Source organism: Theobroma umbraticum, unplaced genomic scaffold, assembly GCF_002168275.2.
Source record: "Theobroma umbraticum cultivar Fairchild unplaced genomic scaffold, ASM216827v3 scaffold_81.0, whole genome shotgun sequence".
Classification (NCBI taxonomy): Eukaryota; Viridiplantae; Streptophyta; class Magnoliopsida; order Malvales; family Malvaceae; genus Theobroma; species Theobroma umbraticum.
In genome coordinates this window covers 720,484-742,800 of record NW_018397268.1, presented here as the reverse complement: position 1 = coordinate 742,800, position 22,317 = coordinate 720,484, and the positions used below count along the sequence as shown (strand labels likewise).

The window sequence follows — 22,317 nt, the reverse complement described above, 5'->3', positions numbered from 1 at the left end:
AAATATATATATATTTTTTAACATCATAAATCTTTTACACTTAAATATTTGGTATATTAATAAATATATCAATAATCTACTTAAAGATTTTAAATTTTTTTTTTAATTTAATCTCATAACATCTCAATTTTGTTCAATTTAATCATTGTACTATCTATTTGTATTCAATTAATTCTCCATGACGTGGTCGAATTTTTTTTGAAATTTTTTTTTATCTATCATGTGGCATTTACATATCAACGTATCAATGCCATGTCAACATTGTCAAGTCATCATATAATGCCATGTGGTATTTATTTTTTGGGTCTATACTAATCGATAACGCGATGCATTCTTCAAGCTTACTCTAGAAAATCCTACTACTTATGAATGAAGAATAAGGGGGCTGATGGATGGATCAAGAGAATAAGGTTTCTTTTCATAGAATATATGGTGCATTTTGTTTTGATAAGTTTGATGCTTTCTAGAAAGAAATCATCCAAGACCCAACCCTTTGAAGTTTTTATAACCCATTACTTTATTAATCCTGTCATGCTAATATATGATAATCCAGATTATCTCCACTTATTCATAACCCTCAAAAAGTAAAATAAGATATTATTAATATCATAATGTATTTAGAATGTCTACTGCGATCAAATGATAAATTATTGAATCCATAAATCTTTTAAAATTGAGATATTCATAAACTAAAAATAACTCAAACAAAATTATTCTCTCTCATTTATCTTTCCTCCTAATCCTCTTTAATATAACCAACATAGTTTATAAATCTCTTTTTTTTTTTTATAAATCTTAGCTGTAGCTGCGATGGATGGTTTCTTATAAATCTTAGCTTAGCGAGTGATCTTATGACAGGTTTGCACATTTCCAGATTTGGGGGTGGCAACAAGATTGTAACACAATTATTTTTTTTAAGTTTTGAAAATTGGAGACAAATTTTATTTTATGAATAGTAATAATTATTTCATTCATAATAAATGATAATATGATCATGGATTAAAGTCTGGTGGTCTGAAATCAGCTTGAAACTCTTAAAGACATAAATAAATTTCAGTCTCAATATCATTCAAGATCAAGAACTCTGGAAAAAAAAAGAAAAGAAAAGAAAAGTCCCTAATAAGCAGGCGGCACCAAGAGAAGTTTGGGGGACAATTGACAACCGATTTTGTGTCACCTACATGCTACAGGGGCTTACAAGTTATGTAAGATGTGATCATTTAATTCAAAAGAAGTTTTACATTTTGAAATTGATGAAGGCATTAGGGTCATTTCATGTCTTGTATGATGGGGTTTTTTGACATTTTATGTTTCGATTTTTCTTGCCGGTGATGACCATGAAGGCAAAGTCTTTAATTATATGGTTAAAGTACATGAATGATTAAATCAAAGTCAAGCAAGACTTCCCCTTGATGAGGTAACCCCACAAATATCGATCCAGATCCAGACTTGCCTCTTTCTCCTTTCTCCTTCGGTAGTTCCCCCATGGGAAATCCTTCACATTTTCTTCCAAGTTGCTTCAAAGTCTTTACGAAAACAGCAGGCCATAGAAAATCAGAAATAAGAAAGGGGAATGCAAAACACTCCAGGATACAATATCCAACAGCTCTTCCTGAGGAAATTTACCATCAGCGGCAATTTTCCCTAACCGAGGTCAACGCTGCTACCAACAGTTTTCATCGAAAATCTCTTTTAGCTGAAGCTTTTTTTGGAAAGGTGTTCAAAGGGATTGTTGATGATGGAAACTTTGTAGCTGTCAAACGCATCAACCTAGATTCAGGGCGAGAAGCACTCGATGAGTTCCAAAATGAAGTGCAGATGCTCTGCCAGCTGCGCCACCAACATCTCGTGTCTCTTATCGGGTACTGCAATGATAAGGACGAGAAGATCCTCATATACGAATTCATGGAAAACGGGTCACTCCGTGATCATCTCTATGGCTGTAATTATGATCCACTCCCATGGAAGCAGAGGCTGGAGATATGTATTGGTGCAGCTCGTGGATTACATTACCTTCATACTGGAGCCAAGCATGCTGTAATTCACCGTGACGTCAATAGCACCAATATCCTTTTGGACGATAAATGGGTTAGTAAGCTTTCTAATTTCGGGTTGTCCAAGATGCGTTCACAACCTTCATACTCTAGCACGTCAAAACCTTTGAAAAGAATAGACTCACGCGTAGCAGGTACTGTAGGTTATATGGATCCAGAGTATGGAATAGGAGGTGGACTTTCAGAAAAATGTGATGTGTACTCGTTTGGTGTTGTTTTATTTGAAGTGTTGTGTGCTAGAAAGGTCATTGATGGACGCTTGGACAACCATGAAGCAAATCTAGCTACTTGGGTCCATCGTTGCATAGGTGAAGGAACCATTTATAATATCATTGATCCACATCTGAAGGGGAGGATAGCTCCAGAGTGTTTCACGATATTCGTGGACATCGCTTATTGCTGTATCAATTTAATGGGAGATAGACGGCCTGACATGGGTGAAGTGACGCTGATGCTAGAGCTTGCAATGGAGATGCAAGAGAAAGCAGATTCTCAAATGAGGGATCATGATCCTCATGGTGAATGTAAGTATGGAAAAGTAGCATTTTGTATTCCTGTTTCTGACCACGATTAGTATACAAACGATAAAAGCCACGTTGAAAATCTAAAAGAATTGCGGTCATTTTGAAATTAAACCACAAAAAGTTAATTGTGAATTTAAGTTTAATTTAGATTGAATTAAAAAAATCTTAATCAATACATATTTCTTTTTTTATTTGTTTTGTTTTTTGGGTCTATGCTCAGTGATAATGTGAAGCATTCTTCAAGCTTGTTTTCTGGAAATCAAGTGGGGATTTGCATGAAATTGCACCCATTTTCTCTCAATGGATGCTTAGGCTCACTTTCATTCACCAAGGTGTATTCGTCATCAACCAAATGAAAAGAAAGCTTTAAAACAAGTTAAACGTCTCTTTGCAATCCTCACAAACAATCTATTTGAATCCTTTATTATGTATATTCATAATTTTTTATATTATAAAAAGGTCGAGTAATTTAATTATCAGATTAAAAAATTTCTATCAATTTCACATTTTGATCGAATTCTATTTTGCCATATAGATTATTATTCTATACATCAACTGTGGAATTTTTTAATTTTAGAAGGGAGTTTATACAATTGTCTTATGTCTATTTAATAGCTTAATAATTATTTTTTTTAAATATACCTATATGGATAAAATTCTAATCTTTTAAATCTGCTTGTGGAGTTAAAATAACTCTACTGTCCATGTTATTTTATGTTCTTAATCTATTTCAAATAGTTAAAATAAGCTTACAGGATTGTAATATTTATTTAATAACTAAATAATTAAAATTTTTAACTATATCTTGAATACATACATATCAATCTTTGATTCTTTCTCTTTTGGGTTGTATGGTTAAGCTTTTTCCGATCAGTATAGGTAGGGATTTTTTGTAAAGCAGGTTCATACTCCCCTATTCATGAGAATACTCTTTTATCCCCATGGTTCATTATTTTTGTAGGATCATGGAGTTGTATTCTATCTTCTCTTAATGAAATTCTTAATGATTGAGAAAAAAGAAGAAGAAGCACATTTCAACCTTTTAAACTTGTGAAAATTAAAAACTTGATTACGAGTATTATTTTATATCTCTAATCCATTTTAGGTGAGTAAAAATGGGGCAAAATATCTCTACAAGAATGATAATAAAAGACATTTTTGTTATTTTATCATTTATTATTCTAAAATTATTCTCATTAATTAAATATTGAAATAATGTTACAATGAGAATTTCATTTCATGAACTAAATAATATAATAATTATTTTATTCTTACTTTATTCTATACACACTTAACAACTATATGTTTTCTTCTCTTTTTATAACCCTTTCAATTTTTTATACCCAACCAATGAAATTAATTGTGCAAGAAAAACAAAAAGAAAGAAAATTCCGTTTTGCATTAGAAAAAATAGATTGCAAACGTAAGAGATTACTTGACATTTTCAAAACAGAATCTAAACGAGTCAATTATTGAATATAAATTCAATTAAAATTAAATTCAAACACATTTTAGTTCGATCTATATTTTTTCATTTTTTTTTAAATTTTTTGGATCTATACTAAGTAAAAACATGAAGCATTCTTCAAGCTAGCTATAGAAAATACTACTACTAAATATTTTAATTCAAGATAAGTTTTGCTTTCCTTTCTTTTTAATTAATTCTCATTTAGATTTAATATTATACTCGAGAGTTAAGATTTTATTTGTTGTCATGCCCATTAGTCTTAAGTATTTATATTATTTTTTTAATTTTTTTATATTGTTGATATTTTACTCAATAATAAACATATGTATCTTTGATTTAAAAAATCGAGATCTAATCTTCTTTCTCAAAACTTAATATATTATATACACGTATTTTTTTTGTGTCTTTTTATGGGTATCCATAATATTGTAATGGCTGGTATTTGAGAAGTACTCAGGGTTATTTTGATGTTGTCCCATGGGTTTTATGAGTATTTTCGGATAAGCTTCAACGGTAGGTAAAGGTCTTTTTCCATGGCTTTTGTGGATGGTGATGAACACGAGGGCAAAGTCATTGACTATGGTCAAAGGACTTTTAGGCTGTGTTCACATGAATGATTAAAGTAAAGTGAAGCAAGATTTCTCCTTGATTACACCACAACTATCAATCCAGATTCGGACTTGCTCCTTTCCCCTTCACCACTTCCCACATGGGAAATCCTTCACAATTTCTTTCAGGTTGCTTCGAAGTCTTTACGAAAGCAGCAGGCAATAGAAAATCAGAAAAGAGTAAGGGAAAACACGATTGGATTCAATATCCAGTAGCTATTCCTGAGGAAATTTGCCGTCAATTTTCTCTACCCAAGATCAGAGCTGCTACCAACAACTTTCATCCAAACTTGTTACTCAGTGAAAGTGAGTTTGGAAGTGTGTACAAAGGGATTGTCGATGATGGAACCTTGGTTGCTGTTAAACGCCTCAGATCAGATGCAGTATTTACAATCAAGTTGTTCCGAACCGAAGTGCAGTTGCTCTGCCAGCTTTGCCACCAGCATCTCGTGTCTCTTATCGGGTATTGCAATGATAAGGACGAGAAGATCGTTGTATACGAACTCAAGAAAAACGGGTCACTCCGTGATCATCTCTATGGTTGTGGTTATGATCCACTCCCATGGAAGCAGAGGTTAGAGATATGTATTGGTGCAGCTCGTGGATTACATTACCTTCATACTGGAGCGAAGCGTGTCGTAATTCACCATGACGTCAAGAGCAGCAGTATTCTTTTGGACGATAAATGGGTTAGTAAGTTTTCTGCTCTCGGGTTGTCCAAGATCCGTTCACAATCTTCATATAACAAGGCAAAAGCTTTGGAAAAATCAGAGCCAGGACTGAAGGGTACTTTAGGTTATATGGATCCAGAGTACTTTAGGGATTCGGAAATTTCAGAAAAATCTGATGTGTACTCATTTGGGGTTGTTTTATTTGAAGTGTTGTGCGCTAGACCACCAGCCTTTAATCTAATCCACAATAGGTGTTTAGTATGTCTAATTGATTGGGTCCATCACTACATAGGCGAAGGAACCATTCATAATATCATTGATCCATATTTGAAGGGGAAGATAGCTCCAGAGTGTTTCAAGTTATTCGTGGACATCGCTCTTTGCTGTATTAGTGAAAAGAGAGATAAACGGCCTGAGATAGGTGAAGTGGAGCTCATGCTAGAGCTTGCATTGGAGATGCAAGAGAAAGCAGATTCGGAAATGAAGGATCTTGATCCTCATGGTGAATGTATGTACGGAGAAATATCATTTCCTATCTCTGTTTCTGACCATATCGGTGTAGACGATGGCAATAGTTCAGAATTTACTTGGAGAGATGAAAAACACCCAAGGATACATCATCTAACAGCTTTTTCTCAGGAAATTCACCGTCAACTTTCTCTAACCCAGATCAAAGTTGCTACCAACAACTTTCATCCAAACATGCTTATCGGTAGAGGTAGCTCTGGAAATGTGTACAAAGGGTTTATCGATGATGGAAACTTGGTTGCTGTTAAACGCTTAAATCCAGATGCAGCACAAGCATTTAATAAGTTCCAAACCGAATTGCAATTGCTCTGCCAGCTGCGCCATCCACATCTCGTGTCTCTTTTTGGGATTTGCAATGATAAAGATAAAGATGAGATGATCCTTGTATCCGAACTTGTGAAAAACGGGACACTCAGTGATCATCTTTATGGTTCTGAGTATGATCCACTCCCATGGAAGCAGCGGCTAAAGATATGTATTGATGCAGCTCGTGGATTACATTACCTTCATACTAGCGTAAAGCCAGCAATAATTCACGGTGATGTTAAGAGCAGCAATATTCTATTGGACTATAAATGGGCTGGTAAGCTGTCTGATTTCGGGTTGTCCAAGATGTGTTCACAACTTTCATACTCTAGCACTTCAAAAGCTTTAGAAAAAGTAAACTCAGTAGTGAAGGGTAGTAACGGTTGTTTGGATCCAGAGTATCTTAAAGATAGTGGACTTTCAAAAGAATGTGATGTGCACTCGTTTGGGCTTGTTTTATTTGAAGTGTTGTGTGCTAGAAAGGTATTTGATCCAACATTGGACGAGGATGAACGACATCTAGCTGATTGGGTCCGTCGGTGCATAGACAGAGGAACCATTTATAACATCATTGATCCATATCTGAAGGGGAAGATAGCTCCAACGTGTTTTAAGATATTCATGGATCTTGCTCATTGTTGTACCAGTTTGGAGGGAAATACCTGGCCTGAGATGGATGAAGTGACGCTCATGCTAAAGCTTGCATTGGAGATGCAGGAGAAAGCAGACTCCCAAATGAAAAATCTTGATCCTCACGGTGATTGTATGTATGGAGAAATATCATTTTCATATCCCCGTTCCTAATCCTAATTTACACGTGGAGAGTAACAGTTTGAAACTGGGGCAGGCAACTTGGATTCCAGCAGTAAATCACTTGGATCTTTAGTAAATACCACTTCTACAAAACAAAAAAGAAGAAGAAAATTGTGGCCATTTTTTGGCTTTGTGAATGAAGTGTGAGAAGAGGCCAAGGCATGGATTGAAGAGAATAGTGTCTTTTCTTATATAGAATATGATGGCTTTTGTTTTGATTTGCATGGAAATTGCTCCCATTTTTTCTCAATGGATGCCTCAAAATTTCCTATAAATGTTAGGATTCAGGCTCACTTTCATTCACCAAGGTGTTCATAACTAATTAATTTTTTTTTTTTTTGTAATTTATTCTAAATAGAATGGTCTGAACCTTTTAAACCTACTCGTGAAATAAAGAACTTGACTACCGATATTATTTTGTACTCCTAATCCATTTTGGGTGGGTAAAGTGGCGGCCCAATCATCTATATGTTCCAGCCCATAACTAGAAACAGAAAGCTTGACAAATATGGCCTATGAAGGAGAGACATGGGCTCTAGCCCGGGTGATCATGTGCTCTGGTCTAAGCCCAAACCACAAGGATACGGAGCGTTTTGTCAGCTTGAGGCGAAAGCCCGGAAAGAAAATTGGGTTTAATAACAAAAGAAAAGAACCGGCGCGTAATTGCTCTGCAGAACGGCGGAACTCTGAAGCAGGAAACGTTCAAGCGAAGAGCGTGAAGAAGTTGGCTTTTGCTTTAATACTTCCTTTCAGAACAATTCAAAGAGAGTCCGGCGGTGAGAATTTGATTCTAACTCTGTTTGGTTTCTTGGAAAAACCCGAGGAAAGTGAAAGAGAAGCAAACTATTTTGGGGCCTTTTAATGTTTGGTAAAGTTTGCTAAAGAACTGCACACGATTTCTTTGATAAAAGGCTTGAATGAAAAGAGAAAAGAAGTTTTATTGAACAAGAAGAATGAAAAAAGCTTAACAAAACTTGGGTTCTTAAGGAAAATGGATTTTTTTTTTCATGTTGATTGATTTTAGCAAACGTGTAGTTGAATGCTAACAGATGAAATATAATTGAAAAGGAAGAAACTTTGAGCAGAAAAAGCTCAAATTTGAGTTAAATATAATATGTTTAATTTTAATCATGAGATTAGGATTGTTATGACTGTAGTTTGATTCATTTATATGCTTTTTCTTTCATATGATTTCATTGCTTTGCCAGAGCCCCTCAATGATGTTAAATTATTAATGTACCGAAGAAGCAGCTTTTGGTTTTCTGTAGTATGAGTATTTATTATTGTTTTTTATGGTTGTTTTGACTAAGTATTATAGGACTTTGAATCAGGAAAGACTTACGTCAGCCTTATTGTTCACTGAATTGTGTAGTGTCTTGATTCTTGACTGTTGCTTCTGCTATGGCGGCCAAGACTCGGACAAGTAGCTTCTCTCGAAACCTTTCGGCTGCAGCCCCATCTCAAGGCCCCGGACTCAAGTGTGGGCCAAATGGCACCGTCTTTCTATCTTCCGGGATACCTGACCTTGACAGTAATGTCCCACACTCCCTCATTCTTATTGTTGCATAACATTCTCTTCTGGCTTTGCTTTCTGCTAGTTCTTTCACGTGATTTGTGTGATTTGTTCTCTTATTGTGTAGTTTTTACTTGATATGTAGAGATACTAGGTGGTGGGTTCCCTTTGGGAACCCTAGTTATGGTGACGGAAGATGCAGAAGCACCTCATCACATGCTTTTGTTGAGGAATTTCATGGCTCAGGGACTTGTTCATAATCAACCTCTTCTCTATGCTAGTCCAGCCAAAGACCCAAGAGGGTTTTTGGGCACTTTGCCCAGTCCTGCTGCATCCAAAGATGAGAAATCCCATAAACACGATCCAGATCAGGTGCCCCTCATCTTGACCCCCTTTTGTCTATTGGTGTCTTTTTCAGTCTTGTTGAAATCTCAGGTGCAAATGCTAAGAATGTGAATAGTATATTCCAAAAAACTTGCAGGAGAAAGGCTTGAGAATTGCTTGGCAGTATAAGAAGTACTTTGGTGAAAATCAACTAAATTTTGATGGCCAAAGAGGTAGTTTTTATTTCCCTGGTATTATTCTATATTTCATTTTAGTTGGAGGTTTAACAAAAAGTTAATGCAGCTTGGTTTTGGGTCTTAATTAAGGATAAGCAAAGATTCATTCTTTCACCTCATTATGCATTATTGGGTGTTCACTTGAAAGTGCACTGTTCTTAACCTATGTTAATGCTATTCTCTCCTTGAATGTTCTACACTCGTATCTCTTTATGTTATCATGGTGCAGATGGTAAACATGAGTACTCTAATGAATTTGACTTGCGGAAGCCCCTAGAGAGACACTTCCTCAGTGTGCAGCGTGTAGATTGTGTTAGCATCCAAGATTCTCCTAATCTTTCGGCTCTTCAAGACCGTAGTGCAACATTTTTATCTCAGTTTCCACGGTATCATCATTTGCTTTCTTGGTCATATATTCATAATGTTTGGAAACATATGATTATGCTGCCATATTAGTAAATTTTTTATTTCATTTTAACCTGTTATGTCATCTCTCTTGCAGCTCCATCAAGAATACTGTTATGTCATATTTTTAGTGTCTCAACTAACTTGCTATTAATGTCTTTTTTATTTTATTTTATTTTGGTATATTTACTTGTCATTCGTTGCCCTGTTTTGGCTATCTTATAGAAATGATGGCAGCATCTCATGTGCTGGTCGAATTGCTATACAATCATTTTCTGCTCCTCAATGTGCATATTCCAACATGGTTAGTAGCAAGCCCTTATGATTTGTTGAATTATTATAAATTCCTTCCTTCTTTGAAAAGTTCTCTTGTAAATTAAGAATTTTCTGAAAATGTTTTGAACCTTTTAGACTGTAGAATTGTAGTTTTAAAACTCATTTTATGGTACATCCACTGATTTTAAAGTTGTAATCCATTGTTTCTGTTAATATACTACATTTGCAGGAATGGGATATGCTTTCATTTATTAGATCTCTCAAAAGCATGGTACGGTCTTCAAATGCAGTTGCCTTAATAACCTTTCCGCCGTCTCTTCTCTCACCGTCCTCCTGTAAAAGATGGCAGCACATGGCAGACACGTTGCTCTCTGTCAGAGCAATCCCAGGTTTATATCAGCCTGTACCTTGTGCTTAAGGACAGTTATGGTATGCGTTAATTTCAAATGTATCTTGACTTATTGATCTCATTTGATGCGTCTCTCAGATGAAGACAAGGAATTGTCACAACTACTTACTGGTTACCAGGATATGGTTGGCTTTCTCAACGTGCACAAAGTAGCACGCATCAACACACAGGTTCATTAGCATTACCCTTCATCCTAGTGTTGTTCCAACTTAATCAGTTCCTACGTTAAGACTTCCTTGGTCTGCAAATTTATTCACAGTAGCCTTATTGTGCTCAGTATCTTACATTGTTTTGCTTAATCATATACCTCATTTGTCTGAAATGTAAGCAGGTTCCTGTGATTCTTGAGGCAACAACCTTTTCAATCAAGTTACAAAAGCGTAGGTTTTTGGTTCTAGAATGTCTGAATCAGGCCCCTGTTGATGGTTCAAGTGGAACTTCGTACGGCACATCTGCTAGTTGCTCTGGTTCCTCCGGAACTGGGAACCTTGATTTTTGACTGCAAACCTCAGGAAGCATTCAACTAATCACCATAAGAACAAGAAACCGTCAGAAATGAACAGAATTCACCCTTACTGCATATTACTTAAGGTTTTCTGATAGCCAGCTGACCGAGCAGTTGAGGACCAGCCACAACTCCATACGTTGTCGATCCTATCTGCCAGATTCTTTCTAATGCTAGGTGGTCACGTACCCCTAGCAAACCTCTTGGTGAGCCAGATAGGAGATGGTTGCTGGCTATATAAAGTAGGAGAATCTAAGAACAGAGTCAAATTTACTCTATTGATCACCTAAGCAGGCTTGCTATAAATGATTCTGGGGTCCCTTGTTTTCTCCTTTTGGGATTGGCCCTTTTGCTTAGAAGAACTTTTGGTTGTGTACTACACAAGAGAAACTACGGTAAACATTTTACAACAGTTTATTTAGAAACATATTTGTTATTTAAGGTTTGAGTAATGTTTCATGTTTCGTCCGGATTTTACGTAATTGTAATTAGTGAAAATATTATTTATTATTTTAACGTAACATCAACGTGAAGAATGAAAAATATTATGTGATTAAGTTAGTATTCTACAACAGTATACAAGATCATCATTTATTATGATATGTTAACGTTACGTGGCATAACATGACAAATAGTATTTAAATAAATAAAAATTATTAATTAGTTAATTATTAATTATAAAAATTTATTTAATTTAAAATAAAAATAAAAAATTTTAATTTAATATCATAAAAAAATAAAAATTTATTTTAATTTTTAAATAGTTAAAAAAATTCACTTATTTAATGTAATGATCTAATTTGCAATTTTAACCTACATATAACTCCTACTTATAAATTTGGAATGAGCATTCTTGTCTTTGACCAAGCTTTGCAAATCTAAAGCCTTCAGTCAGGGTGGGCCAACCCGAACCCGTTAGCTCGTACAAACCAAACTGTCAAAAATGGGAAAAAAAAAAAACATAAGCGAGTTATTTTCGCTGGCTTGCCCGTTTGCTGCGTTCCAAAAGAAAAAAAACCATGGTAGTCCGATCCCTTTGGCGCTCGCGCGCCAAGCTGGCGGTTGCCGCCACTGCCCTCGGCATGGGAGGTGCCGCCGCGACTATCGCCACTTCGGACGACCCCGCCACCGCTCTCAAGGTCTGCACCACCGTTCCTCTCCGCCTTGTCCGTGACTCCGTAACTGCCGCCTCCGTCGTCTTCGGTACGTGAAACCATTTTCAATTTCTTTCAAAAGTTTTTAACTTTTTTCGGTTTTTTTGATTGAGAGAGTTAATTTGAGTTTAAAGTTTCAATCTTGAATAAGTTTAATGGAAAATTTTGTTGACTTTGTTAGATTTAAAGGGATAATTAAGTTTTGTAAATGCCATGGCTAGAATTTTAGTGAAGTATTGGGAATTGGGTTGCTTTATGTCTTTTTCTTTTTCAATTTTTATAGCCCCCCATTTTTTTAATGATGCTATCAGATTATGAATACTCATTATGGGGACTACCAGAAGGAAGTAATGAGAGAGCTAAGGTAAAGCATGAAGTTCATTTAAGGTCGGCGCGGAAGCTTCAAGAACTTTGTTTTAGAAATGGAGGAATTTATATCAAGCTTGGCCAACATATTGGGCAATTGGTATGCTCTTAGTATTGCTGACTTTGTGCCTTTGAATAAAGTTTGGCAATTGGGATTTTGGATTCATTAGATGCCTTTTAATTGTGGGTTTGAGCCGAAAATTTTTGTTTTCTTTTTTATTTGTTTAGGAGTACCTAGTTCCTCAGGAGTATGTTCATACAATGAGGGAGTCGATGTTGAATAGGTGTCCAGTTTCTTCATATGATCAAGTGTGTGAAGTCTTCAAGAAGGAACTCGGAGAGACACCTGATAAAGTATGTATTGTTTTGGAACATAATGTTAACATAAGCAGCATTGATTTTTTTTTTTTTTTGATTATTAAGGCTGCTTAAATGCTTTTCCTATTTAAATATTGCTATTGGCACTTTTTTTGACACATAGAAGACTAGAAGCTAGACTTGTCAATTTAATCTAACTTTTCATGTGCAGATCTTTAATGAATTTGATCCCAAACCGATAGCAAGTGCTTCCCTTGCACAAGTTCATGTTGCTCATACCCATGATGGCCAAAAAGTTGCTGTGAAGGTTTCAATCTTTGTTACTTTTACAGGAAAAAGCTTTCCATTTGAATTTTGTGGATTTAGGACTTGGGTATTTCTTGTTAGTATTTACTTTCCATTGCCAAATTATATTTCTTAAAATTCAGGTTCAGCACACTCATATGACAGATACTGCGGCTGCAGATCAAGCCACTGTGGAATTTATTGTCAACACTCTACATTGGTTATTCCCATCTTTTGATTACAGGTACTGTTTTTTAGAATTTCGTTGTTTGTCATCTAGATTATGAGTTATGATGCATACATAAATGAATGCATGCCTGAAGAATTTGCTTGATTTGAGCATACAGGTTTTCTGCTGTCCTGTCGTGGCTTCAAACTGTTAATAGTTCATTGAAATTTTCTTGGCTTATGCATGCAGATGGTTGGTGGCTGAAATTCGAGAAAGTTTACCCAAGGCAAGTTGCTTTGATAACCTTCTCATTATATTTTCCAGGAATTTCTTTATGTCTTGATATTCCACAAAAATTTCTCTGAATTTACTCTTTTAAGAAACCTAGATGTATTGTAAAATCAGTTTCCTTATGACATGGTGCTTGTGTTTTACTCTCTGTGGGTATACCTTCCATGTACCCTTCCCTGTAAAAGGTGGGACTTAGAGTCAACTATCTATAACTGTCTTTTGCTCTGATAGACTTGTTTTCAGTCATCTAATATGTGTTTAGCCTTCTTTCCATCCAAGGTGGTATACCATGAAGTTTGATTGTTTCTAGCCTTTTGACATCAGGAGCTAGACTTTTTGATAGAGGCAAAGAACAGTGTGAAATGTTTGGAAAATTTCCAGAAGCTGTCTCCTCATATTGCAGATTATGTATATGCACCAAAGGTGCATTGGTCTTTAAGTACCTCAAAGCTGTTAACAATGGAATTCATGGATGGTGCCCAAGTGAATGATGTGATTACCATTCGAAGACTTGGAATCCAACCCAATGATGTTGCAAGATTAGTAAGTTTGACTTAATATTGTCATCCAAGTTGTTTTTCTGCATTTAGAAGCTGTATTAACTTGTCTACCCTAAGCTTTATTCTTTATTAACAACATTTGTGTACAGGAATCATGTATTTTGAGAATGAGACTTTAGTATTTCTGTATAAGAATATATATTAGGACTACAGTTATATGATTGTTATAAATATATACAAGAATTAATCTTGATATGTAATCTAATTCTATGCAGGTTAGTCAAACTTTTGCTGAGATGATGTTTAAACATGGATTTGTTCATTGTGATCCACATGCTGCTAATTTATTAGTTCGGCCATTACCTTCTGGGAAAAGTAACATTTTTGGTGAGGTTCCCTTTTATGTTGAGATCAAATGAGAATGTCTCTAGTAGTTCTTAATTAGATGCAATGGGGAACGTCGATGTTAAATCTTTCTTGTTTTCTTAACTATCCGTAATAAGAGTATTGTTCTGTCTGTTTTTCGTGAAAGCTATTGGAACTCTTCAGCCTGATCCTCTAAGATGGTGCCTCTTCTTTCTGTATGAAATTATTCACTGCTAGTAGTGATGCCATCTTTTAGATTTCAATCATATAACTTTGAAATAAAGAAATATAGTGGGGAGCTTGTGATTCTTAATGCCAAAAATGTTGGTTTCTCAATGTTCTGTATTCATAACAAAATTGACTAAAACCTGCTGTACCTCTTTCCAGGAACTCTGAAATATATTCATGGAAAAAGGAAAATAGAGAAATCTAGAAAACATTATGACTTCCACTTAGATATATAATGGGTCATCCTTATTAAAAATTTGAGTGCCCATGATGAACTTCTTTTGAGGCTTTTAATGTGCTTGGTTGTGAAGTTTAGTTACTTTTCCAGACACAATGTTAGAATTCCTTGTCTGAATATTTATTCTATTTCCATTTCTCCTTTTGTATGTGCAGGCAAGAAAAAACCACAGTTGATACTTCTGGACCATGGTCTTTATAAGGAACTTGACTTCTCTACCAGATTCAACTATGCTTCTCTTTGGAGGGTACAGCATTGCTCTCCTCAAAAATTTGGATTTAGTTCTTGATGCATTTATGAGTTTTACTTGTGAGCAACTTGATGTTTTCCTTTCATGCTTTGACTTGCATTGCAGGCATTGGTGTTTGCTGATGCTAATGGAATAAAGGAAAGTAGTGTCAAATTGGGTGCTGGGGAGGATCTATATGTGCTATTTGCAGGGATTCTAACCATGAGGCCCTGGAATAGGGTCATTGACCCTGCTGTGGATCATTTGGTCATAAAAGGCACTGACAGTGATCGTTCAGAATTGCAGGTGATATTATATTGAAGTGTTCTGAGATGCTTCTATAGATGATGTTACTGATAACTGAATAAATTTCTGATTCCAAATGAAGCTCTGTTTTATTCTTTGAGAGTGTTTGTTGCTATATTAGTAAGTTGGATTTTTTAATTGATTGGTTCTCACTTCTTGGTTGGCCATATCTATCTTCTCTTACAGATGTATGCATCTCAATATTTCCCTCAAATATCAGAGCTTCTCAGGAGACTGCCCCGTGTTATTCTATTGATGCTGAAGACAAATGATTGCTTAAGAGCAGTCAATAACTCTCTGGTATTTCCACATCTTTGATTCCATTTAATTCTTTGTTTGCATGAGGTCACAATAAGGCTTATTGTTTGAGCACTCCACCATACTTATGAATTTTGATTTGTCACCAAATTTTCTTGACTGCTGCTTGGATTTGGATGTTCATATACAGTTACAGGGTTCATCTCTTGAGACATTTCTGATCATCGGGAAGGTTTCTTCTGAAGCAGTTGTTGAGGCAAAGATGATGCAGAAGAAATCCTTATTACGTTGGTTAAATATCTGGTTGGAGGAGGTCATCTTGGGAGCTCGTCTTTTAGCAATGCAGATGGCCTTGTGGCTTTTGCAAGTCAGGAAAGCGTTGACTTGGACATAAATTCAGTTTCCGAAGTAGTTTCTTCAATTCTCAACAATTTTAATATCATATTTTTTGCCCCCGTTGTTCAGACCACCGCCATGCGGGTTGTTTGAACTCGGATTGACAGATTGATTCTTTATCTCTTCAAAGATATGAAAAAATTCATTACATTGTCAATGTTGTAAAACCCCATCAACCGGGCGAGTTATAAACTGTAAGAAACATCATTTTACAGACAATAATGGATCAATTTCAATAAAAAGCAGAAGCAGCTGATTATTGATTTATGAACATTTTATATAGTATGTGGGAATGAAGCGTATGGTGTGGTGTCATATACATCTTCGTTCCTTTCATGTGACAGGAGCTTGATTGAATGTTGGCACAATTCAGGCAAATAGAATTAAATGCTATCAAAGAGAAATAGACTCATCAACCGGTTTCTGCTTATGTTTAACCTTTAATGGCTTCCTTTTCGAATGTCCTTTGCATTATTACTCATAAATCATTGCTGCATTAGTTGTTGGTGTCTGGTAAACCTTATTTTTTTCCTCTCTTGATCCTTCCAAGCTGTCCCAATCAGGAAAACCCTTTGCCCCATGGAGCTGGCAGGTTATTTATGCTCTCGGGATCGGTGCCAGACCTGTTAAACAGATGTGGAAAAATCAAGGACAATGGAGATATTATGAAGGGTTTTAGCATGGTAATATGGAATGGAAAAAAGGATGGATCAAGACTTTTTCTTGATTAGGGTATTGAAAGAAATGTGTTACAAGCTGCATTTATTGTGGAGCAAGGTTTGGTGGCTAGTTTGGTGGGTTATTACGAAAAGCACTGCTGCCCACCACCTCCCTTGCCCTCTGCCCTCTGATTACTTTATTCCACCATCAATTCCTCATCTGCTTTCTCTCCATTGCATAAATACTTCATACCTCTCTTTCAGCCAAATGTCCCCTAATTTAGTGATTGCTTTTTATTATCTTTTTCATATATATATCAGCAAAGTCCATAAACAAGAACATCCAAGTATGTTAAATTATTATTTTTTATTAATGCTATTAATATTATTAAATTTGGACAACACCTTGCCGATCCCTAGTTGGTATCAAAGCCTCATGTCTAAAAACAAGGCAAGACATATTGTCATGCTAAAACCTGACTATAGATTCTTTGTTTTCTTAAAGAAAAAGCTAAGAATAGCCTGTGGACTACATAGGCAGTGTCCACATGCAGAGATGCCAATGTAGCATAGACAGAAGTAGTGCTTATATCTTGGAAAAGTTTATCAAAAGTAACCTTTTTTTTGGTATGTTTGTTGGAGTTAGTGTTCAGTAAAAAAAAAATTAAAAAGAAAGAGTGAGTGTAGTTGGTTTCCCAACTACCAAGGAAAGGTCAAACGTATATCATTAAAGCAGGTTGGCAAAGGGTTCCTCTAGGCTCCACCTTGCTTTCCCAATTCACATTTAAAGGGAGAGAAAGAGAGATAAAAAGAGTTTTTTAGAGGAAAGACAGAGAAAAATGGTGGGACCAGTAAGGCCGCAGTTCGTCCTCTTTGGATCATCCATTGTCCAACTTAGTTTCAGCAATGGCGGATGGGGTGCTATTCTAGCTGACGTCTATGCTCGCAAAGTACTTTCTCTTTGTTTTCCCTTTCTGGTTTATTTTGAATGCCTTTGTTTGAGTTATGTTTTGTTGGAATACGAGGTTGTCACCGTTAGTTTGATCCATTGTTGCTGTTCACCTCTTCTTTTTTGGGCTCCGAAGATAGAACATAACTCTATAGTTTTGTCTGCTACATTCCAACTTCTTTTTGTTTTTTTCTTTATATGATAAATGCTAATCTGAATGATTTATTTTCAACAAAGCCTGGTCTTTTTAAGGATTGATCTGCTCTCTTTGCTTGTTTTAATGTCTTTCCTTGTTTACCATTAAGGTTGTGGTTGGTAGGAGAGAAAAGAGAGGAAAAAAGGGGAAGAGAGAGAAACTTTTTTCTTGTTCTTTCTTTCTTGGTATGAGTGAAAATTAATGTGACAGATGAATGTTTACCAATTTATTCATTATAAATAACAATTCTGCAAATTTGGATGAATTAAAGGAGGCAAATTGTAAATTTTGATTGTACAGATTGTCCCTGTAATTTTGAGAGGGATGGCAAGGGAAATGAGCAAGATTTAGGAAATAAAGTTACAAACTTTACGATGGTAAATGTAATAGTTGTTTTTTTTTTTTTTTGCAATGATTTGATTTCCTCCTGTTGTTTGGTTTCCATCTTTCCCAACCAAGAAATCAATAGAAGAAGTTAAGTTACAGTCCAAAGCATTCACTCTCTAGCTATTTACAGAGACACATAAGGCAGTGTTCCTAATCTTAGGTGCATGTTCTGATGCCAATCATTGCACTATGATTGTCACCTCATTTACTGATTGTGAAAGAATCTGCCATTGGTATTCCAATACTCTTACTTTGTGTGTGTGGTTTGTGTTCTTATGGGAATCCTAAGTTACTTGTAATCCCTTGCAGGCTGACATACTTTTAAGAGGATATTATGGATGGAATTCGCGACGTGCCGTGGAGGTGCTCGATCATGTTTTCCCAAAGGTATAAAAGTTTTTGATAGTCATTACATCAAACTTGTCAAAATTCTAATTGATGCTTATGGATCAGCCATGAATTGATTGAAATTCCTTCGAATTATTGAAATCACTGAAGATTTTGGAGAAACTGGATATTGAACTTAGACAGTGTGTGATGCTAAAACTTAAAAGTTAATTGGTGAATGTATTAGAAGCCTGGTAATGCTTTCTGTAATTTGGAAAGGTCTTTTTTCATTCTATATGTGATCGTTGATTATGCATGGGTATTAGTTTCCATGCTCAGATTGCTGGGGTATTCTCTTTTTAAAGTGGTGTTTTGATATTAACAATCGCAGTTCGGTTCTTTTATGTATTACAGGATGCTGCTACACAGCCTTCTTTGATCATAACTTATTTTGGTGGTAATGATTCAATGGGACCTCATCCATCTGGCCTTGGACCTCATGTGCCACTTAATGAATATATTGAGCACATGAGGAAGATAGCAATTCATCTGAAGGTACTTTCTCAACATTTTTCTCAGTTGAGCTTGATGCATCACTGTAGGCTTTAAGAGAAACAGACTGACCTAGCAGAAAATTAGACAGAAAATCTTCTTTCTTGTGAGGTCCAGAATTGTCCTAATTGCTTGGAACAAATCAAAGAGAAGAAAATGGTTTCAAATGCTTGAAATTTATCAGTTGTTCCTTTGTTTATTTGTTTTTGTGAAGGGGCAGCCTTAAGCTCAACCTAACAGGTCTTTTCGCTGTCTGAGAGTAACATCTGTTGCTCATTCTAACTTCATTTTTCCTTGTTCTGAAAATCAGAGCCTTTCAGATTCAACACGCCTCATTTTTCTTACTTGTCCTCCTGTTGATGAAGACAGAGTTAGTAAAAACACAAGGTGCTGTAATGCATGTTTTGTATGATTTGTTTCCCTTATTTCTTATTGCAAAAATGTTGATCTAAGACATGCCTCCCTTCGGTATATCAGTGAATTCTTTAGCCACCTTATTCGAACAAACGAGTTATGCCAGAAGTATTCTGAAGCTTGTGTAAAGCTGTGCCTGGAATTGGATGTGAAGGTGGTTGATCTTTTTACTGCGTTTCAACGAAGAGATAACTGGACAGCTGATTGCTTCACGTAAGTTTTGCTCTGCTATGATTTCCGAATCTCATCTTCTTTTGACACAAATCACATTTTGAAAGTTCATTGGCTTTATTTGTCAATCAACCATGTGCTTTATGCTCCTCTTAGGTCTCTTCATATAACTTCTGTCTGCCTTTTGCCCCATCCTGCCAGCTACTTCAGCGTACCTTTTTTGCCTTTTATGGTAGGATACTTGAGGGAACTAGTGATACCTCTTGCTGTGACAATGACATTTCCTGTATGGGAATCTGACATGGAAGTTTTGCTACCATTGCTAGTTCACTTGTGTTCTAAAGTTTGTGCTTTTGATCAGAGATGGAGTTCATCTGTCCGCTGAGGGGAGCAAGATTGTAGTGGCAGAGATACTAAAAGTACTCAAAGAAGCCGAGTGGCAGCCATCTCTGCACTGGAAGGCCATGCCAACTGAATTCTCAGAGGACTCACCTTATGATCTTGTTGCTGCTGATGGGAAAACCACATTGAATCCGTCCGAATGGACATTTCACCGGGCGATCCAATGGGACTAGAGCAGTGCAGAGTTCTCTTCCAGGTTCAGATCTCCAACATCCCATGGAAATCAAACCTGTCTCACTACTTGAAATTGAAGGATGAAGTACCAAAGATGAACAGGATTTGTGGAAGAGGACTGAGCTTTGAACCATTTTAATGGTTGCTTCTTGCAAAATCCATTATGAGTTTGATTAATTCAGTTCGGTTGATTCTTGTAAAGTTTGTATACTACTTAATAAGCCTAGAAGAACTTGAATTTGAAGCACACAGGCCAAAAATGTTTGATTCGATTTCCCCCAATGGGAAACTTTTTTACTTTCCAATTTTCTATAAACACATCTAAATATTTTATGTGGGAACATGTTTCATATTCCTTGAAATTCTCTTTCATACATTATATGCCTCAAAAAGTATTTTTAAGAAGAAAACATTTAAATCAACTCGTCATTCTCGTAATATTTAAAATTTTTAAATTTTTTCTCTCCAACGATCTAAAAAGAAAAAACATAAAAAATTATTTTTAAATTTCATACCGAGATCAAAATTCGACTCTTTGGACAATAAGATGCATTAAGTTAATAACTTAAGTATAACATTTATAACAAATAATTCTAAAATTCAAAAGTAATTAAATTTTAAATTTTTGAAAATTTGAGTTTTTCTTTAACATAACAATTTAACTAAATTCGTCAAATTTAATTAAATGATCCCATTGTCAACGCAAATGGGCCATCAAAAAATGTACTTGTCTCCTATCATTGGATGAAATTGCACCAACTTTTCAAAGGAGTCGAGATAGGTTCGAAGTAATCGGTGTTGCTTTCTTCCACCAAAATTCAAACAACTGGTAATATTTTTTTACGAACCCATTTTTCCAAAGTGCATTTCGGACCCACAAAAGGTTGAAGTAAAGCATATATGATCACTTTAAGGAAAATTAAAATGGCAAAGGGACAAGGAAAAAAGAGACAAAGCTCCAAAGAGAAAGTGGTCCTTGGAAGGAAAAGCAAGTTTAAGTTTGACATATGTTTTCGAAGTAAAGTGACCCACAGACCCACAAGAAACCTACCCTTTTGAACAAATGGAAAGGATTTAGTCCTCGGCATCTACTTATTAGGCTAAAATTTTTATATTCGAAAACTTGTTTTGAATTTTTAAATTTCGTAAAGATTAAAGTTTAATAACGTAAAATTAAGATTGACTCGATCAAGCGAATTATGTTGAGTATTTTATGTATGTTAATATCGAATATATAATTTTTGTAAAAATTGACATATATTACTCTAGATTCGAGGAGTCAATTATGCGCAAAAGTCTATAAAATAAACTAAGTCAATCAAAGAAAAAAGAAAAAGAGGATCAAATTAATATCATAGAAGAACCAAAGAATCTAACATATATTTGACATGACTAAATGCAGGAATTAAGGTGCCTTTTATTTCTAACAAAACCCTTTTTTGTTCCCAAGACTTTTGCAGCTAACAATGAAGCAGCTGTTCTCCAAGGTTCTGTCTCCGACAGACATCGAACACAGGCTGGCGGTTCCGTCGGAGATTTTGTGGGCGTTCGAGTTCGATGACGAAGCTCGTGCTGCTGATTTCCATGCCGAGGACGAAGCTGGGCAGAAGTGGCACTTCCGTTGCTCCACCAGGAAGAAAGATTTCCACCCGAAGCCTGTCGTTTCCAAAGGGTGGCGTCGGTTCGTTAAGGACAAGAGACTTCGAGTTGGAGATAAGGTTGTGTTGTACAAGGCTGGCCAAGGTGGTTCCTCGTACAAAATCAAAACCATGAAGAAAGTCTTCAAGTTGTTTGGTGTAGAAGTCTGGCATGAGTCTTAGCCAAAGAATTTGTAATTCCCTTTGTGCTTTCTTCCTCTTCTTGTAGTAAAGATGAATAAACAACTAGTTTCTTGCATGTTAATACAATTAATTGAGTGGGAATTTTGTTATAATTTTCCCTTTATTAACTGATGATTCTGTTGTTTTTTCCTCTATCTTACTGTTTTCTTGAGTACTTCAACTGGCAAAGAAGCAGGTGGTTGATGTCCTTGAACTATTCATAGTAACACTTTTTTATGTCTAATTTTCAGGTTTCTTTCACTTCTTTGGATAAGATTTTGTGGTAGAAACAATTATATTAATTATTTCGAAAGTGATTCAAAATGTATTAAATTTTGAAATAGTACATATCAAGAATAACGTTCTTAAAAAGAAAGTTATTTCAATGAACTAAATATGATAAAAGAGAAATGATAGTTATTATCTGTACAAAGCAAAACTCGAGTGATAAGGATGCAATGCAAGATAGGAAAAGCAGAAAATAATTATATATTTTTTTCAATAAAATTATTAATTTAACAT

General features: G+C 35.6%; 5 protein-coding genes and 1 pseudogene across 6 annotated transcripts; all 6 read left to right on the top strand.

Moving 5' to 3' along the window:
- The first annotated feature begins 1,441 nt into the window (after window positions 1–1,441).
- LOC110425121 (receptor-like protein kinase FERONIA pseudogene) lies at window positions 1,442–3,272 on the top strand (annotated as a pseudogene).
- Window positions 3,273–3,408: 136 nt separating this feature from the next.
- LOC110425115 (receptor-like protein kinase THESEUS 1) lies at window positions 3,409–7,369 on the top strand. Its single transcript, XM_021439922.1, has one exon. It carries the CDS (start codon window positions 4,756–4,758, stop codon window positions 6,961–6,963), a length of 2,208 nt encoding a protein of 735 aa, XP_021295597.1. The 5' UTR covers window positions 3,409–4,755; the 3' UTR covers window positions 6,964–7,369.
- Window positions 7,370–7,612: 243 nt separating this feature from the next.
- ELO1 (Paxneb protein-like protein) lies at window positions 7,613–11,180 on the top strand. Of its 2 annotated transcripts, none has more exons than XM_021439924.2 (9): window positions 7,613–7,748; window positions 8,345–8,503; window positions 8,631–8,857; window positions 8,967–9,042; window positions 9,275–9,431; window positions 9,676–9,754; window positions 9,956–10,115; window positions 10,214–10,305; window positions 10,467–11,179. In XM_021439924.2, the coding sequence occupies exons 2-9, from the start codon at window positions 8,374–8,376 to the stop codon at window positions 10,632–10,634; spliced, it is 1,089 nt and encodes a 362-aa protein (XP_021295599.1). In that variant the 5' UTR covers window positions 7,613–7,748; window positions 8,345–8,373; the 3' UTR covers window positions 10,635–11,179. The 2 variants fall into 2 exon arrangements, with proteins under 2 accessions (XP_021295599.1, XP_021295600.1); XM_021439925.2 differs by lacking the exon at window positions 7,613–7,748 and adding an exon at window positions 7,805–7,840 and having other exon boundaries at window positions 10,467–11,180.
- Window positions 11,181–11,582: 402 nt separating this feature from the next.
- ATH9 (ABC2 homolog 9) lies at window positions 11,583–16,015 on the top strand. The gene is made up of 12 exons (XM_021439923.2): window positions 11,583–11,843; window positions 12,106–12,260; window positions 12,389–12,514; window positions 12,690–12,785; window positions 12,907–13,007; window positions 13,182–13,218; window positions 13,548–13,766; window positions 13,999–14,110; window positions 14,711–14,802; window positions 14,911–15,090; window positions 15,277–15,390; window positions 15,539–16,015. The coding sequence occupies exons 1-12, from the start codon at window positions 11,660–11,662 to the stop codon at window positions 15,740–15,742; spliced, it is 1,620 nt and encodes a 539-aa protein (XP_021295598.1). The 5' UTR covers window positions 11,583–11,659; the 3' UTR covers window positions 15,743–16,015.
- Window positions 16,016–17,172: 1,157 nt separating this feature from the next.
- On the top strand, window positions 17,173–20,337 carry LOC110425119 (SGNH hydrolase-type esterase superfamily protein). The gene is made up of 6 exons (XM_021439926.2): window positions 17,173–17,353; window positions 18,245–18,322; window positions 18,677–18,817; window positions 19,125–19,201; window positions 19,292–19,441; window positions 19,761–20,337. The coding sequence occupies exons 1-6, from the start codon at window positions 17,243–17,245 to the stop codon at window positions 19,972–19,974; spliced, it is 771 nt and encodes a 256-aa protein (XP_021295601.1). The 5' UTR covers window positions 17,173–17,242; the 3' UTR covers window positions 19,975–20,337.
- A 1,104-nt stretch (window positions 20,338–21,441) lies between these two features.
- Window positions 21,442–21,795, top strand: LOC110425120 (B3 domain-containing transcription factor NGA4-like). The gene has a single exon (XM_089785095.1). It carries the CDS (start codon window positions 21,442–21,444, stop codon window positions 21,793–21,795), a length of 354 nt encoding a protein of 117 aa, XP_089641221.1.
- Window positions 21,796–22,317: the final 522 nt, after the last annotated feature.

Coding starts and splice junctions, on each gene's coding strand:
- LOC110425115 (XM_021439922.1), top strand. CDS start 4,756: ATGGGAAATCCTTCACAATTTCTTTCAGGTTGCTTCGAAGTCTTTACG.
- ELO1 (XM_021439925.2), top strand. CDS start 8,374: ATGGCGGCCAAGACTCGGACAAGTAGCTTCTCTCGAAACCTTTCGGCT. Junction 9,755..9,955: donor AATGTGCATATTCCAACATG/GTTAGTAGCAAG, acceptor CTACATTTGCAG/GAATGGGATATGCTTTCATT. Junction 10,116..10,213: donor CTCTGTCAGAGCAATCCCAG/GTTTATATCAGC, acceptor TGCGTCTCTCAG/ATGAAGACAAGGAATTGTCA.
- ATH9 (XM_021439923.2), top strand. CDS start 11,660: ATGGTAGTCCGATCCCTTTGGCGCTCGCGCGCCAAGCTGGCGGTTGCC. Junction 15,091..15,276: donor GTGATCGTTCAGAATTGCAG/GTGATATTATAT, acceptor CTTCTCTTACAG/ATGTATGCATCTCAATATTT. Junction 15,391..15,538: donor GAGCAGTCAATAACTCTCTG/GTATTTCCACAT, acceptor GTTCATATACAG/TTACAGGGTTCATCTCTTGA.
- LOC110425119 (XM_021439926.2), top strand. CDS start 17,243: ATGGTGGGACCAGTAAGGCCGCAGTTCGTCCTCTTTGGATCATCCATT. Junction 17,354..18,244: donor CTGACGTCTATGCTCGCAAA/GTACTTTCTCTT, acceptor AATCCCTTGCAG/GCTGACATACTTTTAAGAGG. Junction 19,202..19,291: donor AGAGTTAGTAAAAACACAAG/GTGCTGTAATGC, acceptor TCGGTATATCAG/TGAATTCTTTAGCCACCTTA.
- LOC110425120 (XM_089785095.1), top strand. CDS start 21,442: ATGAAGCAGCTGTTCTCCAAGGTTCTGTCTCCGACAGACATCGAACAC.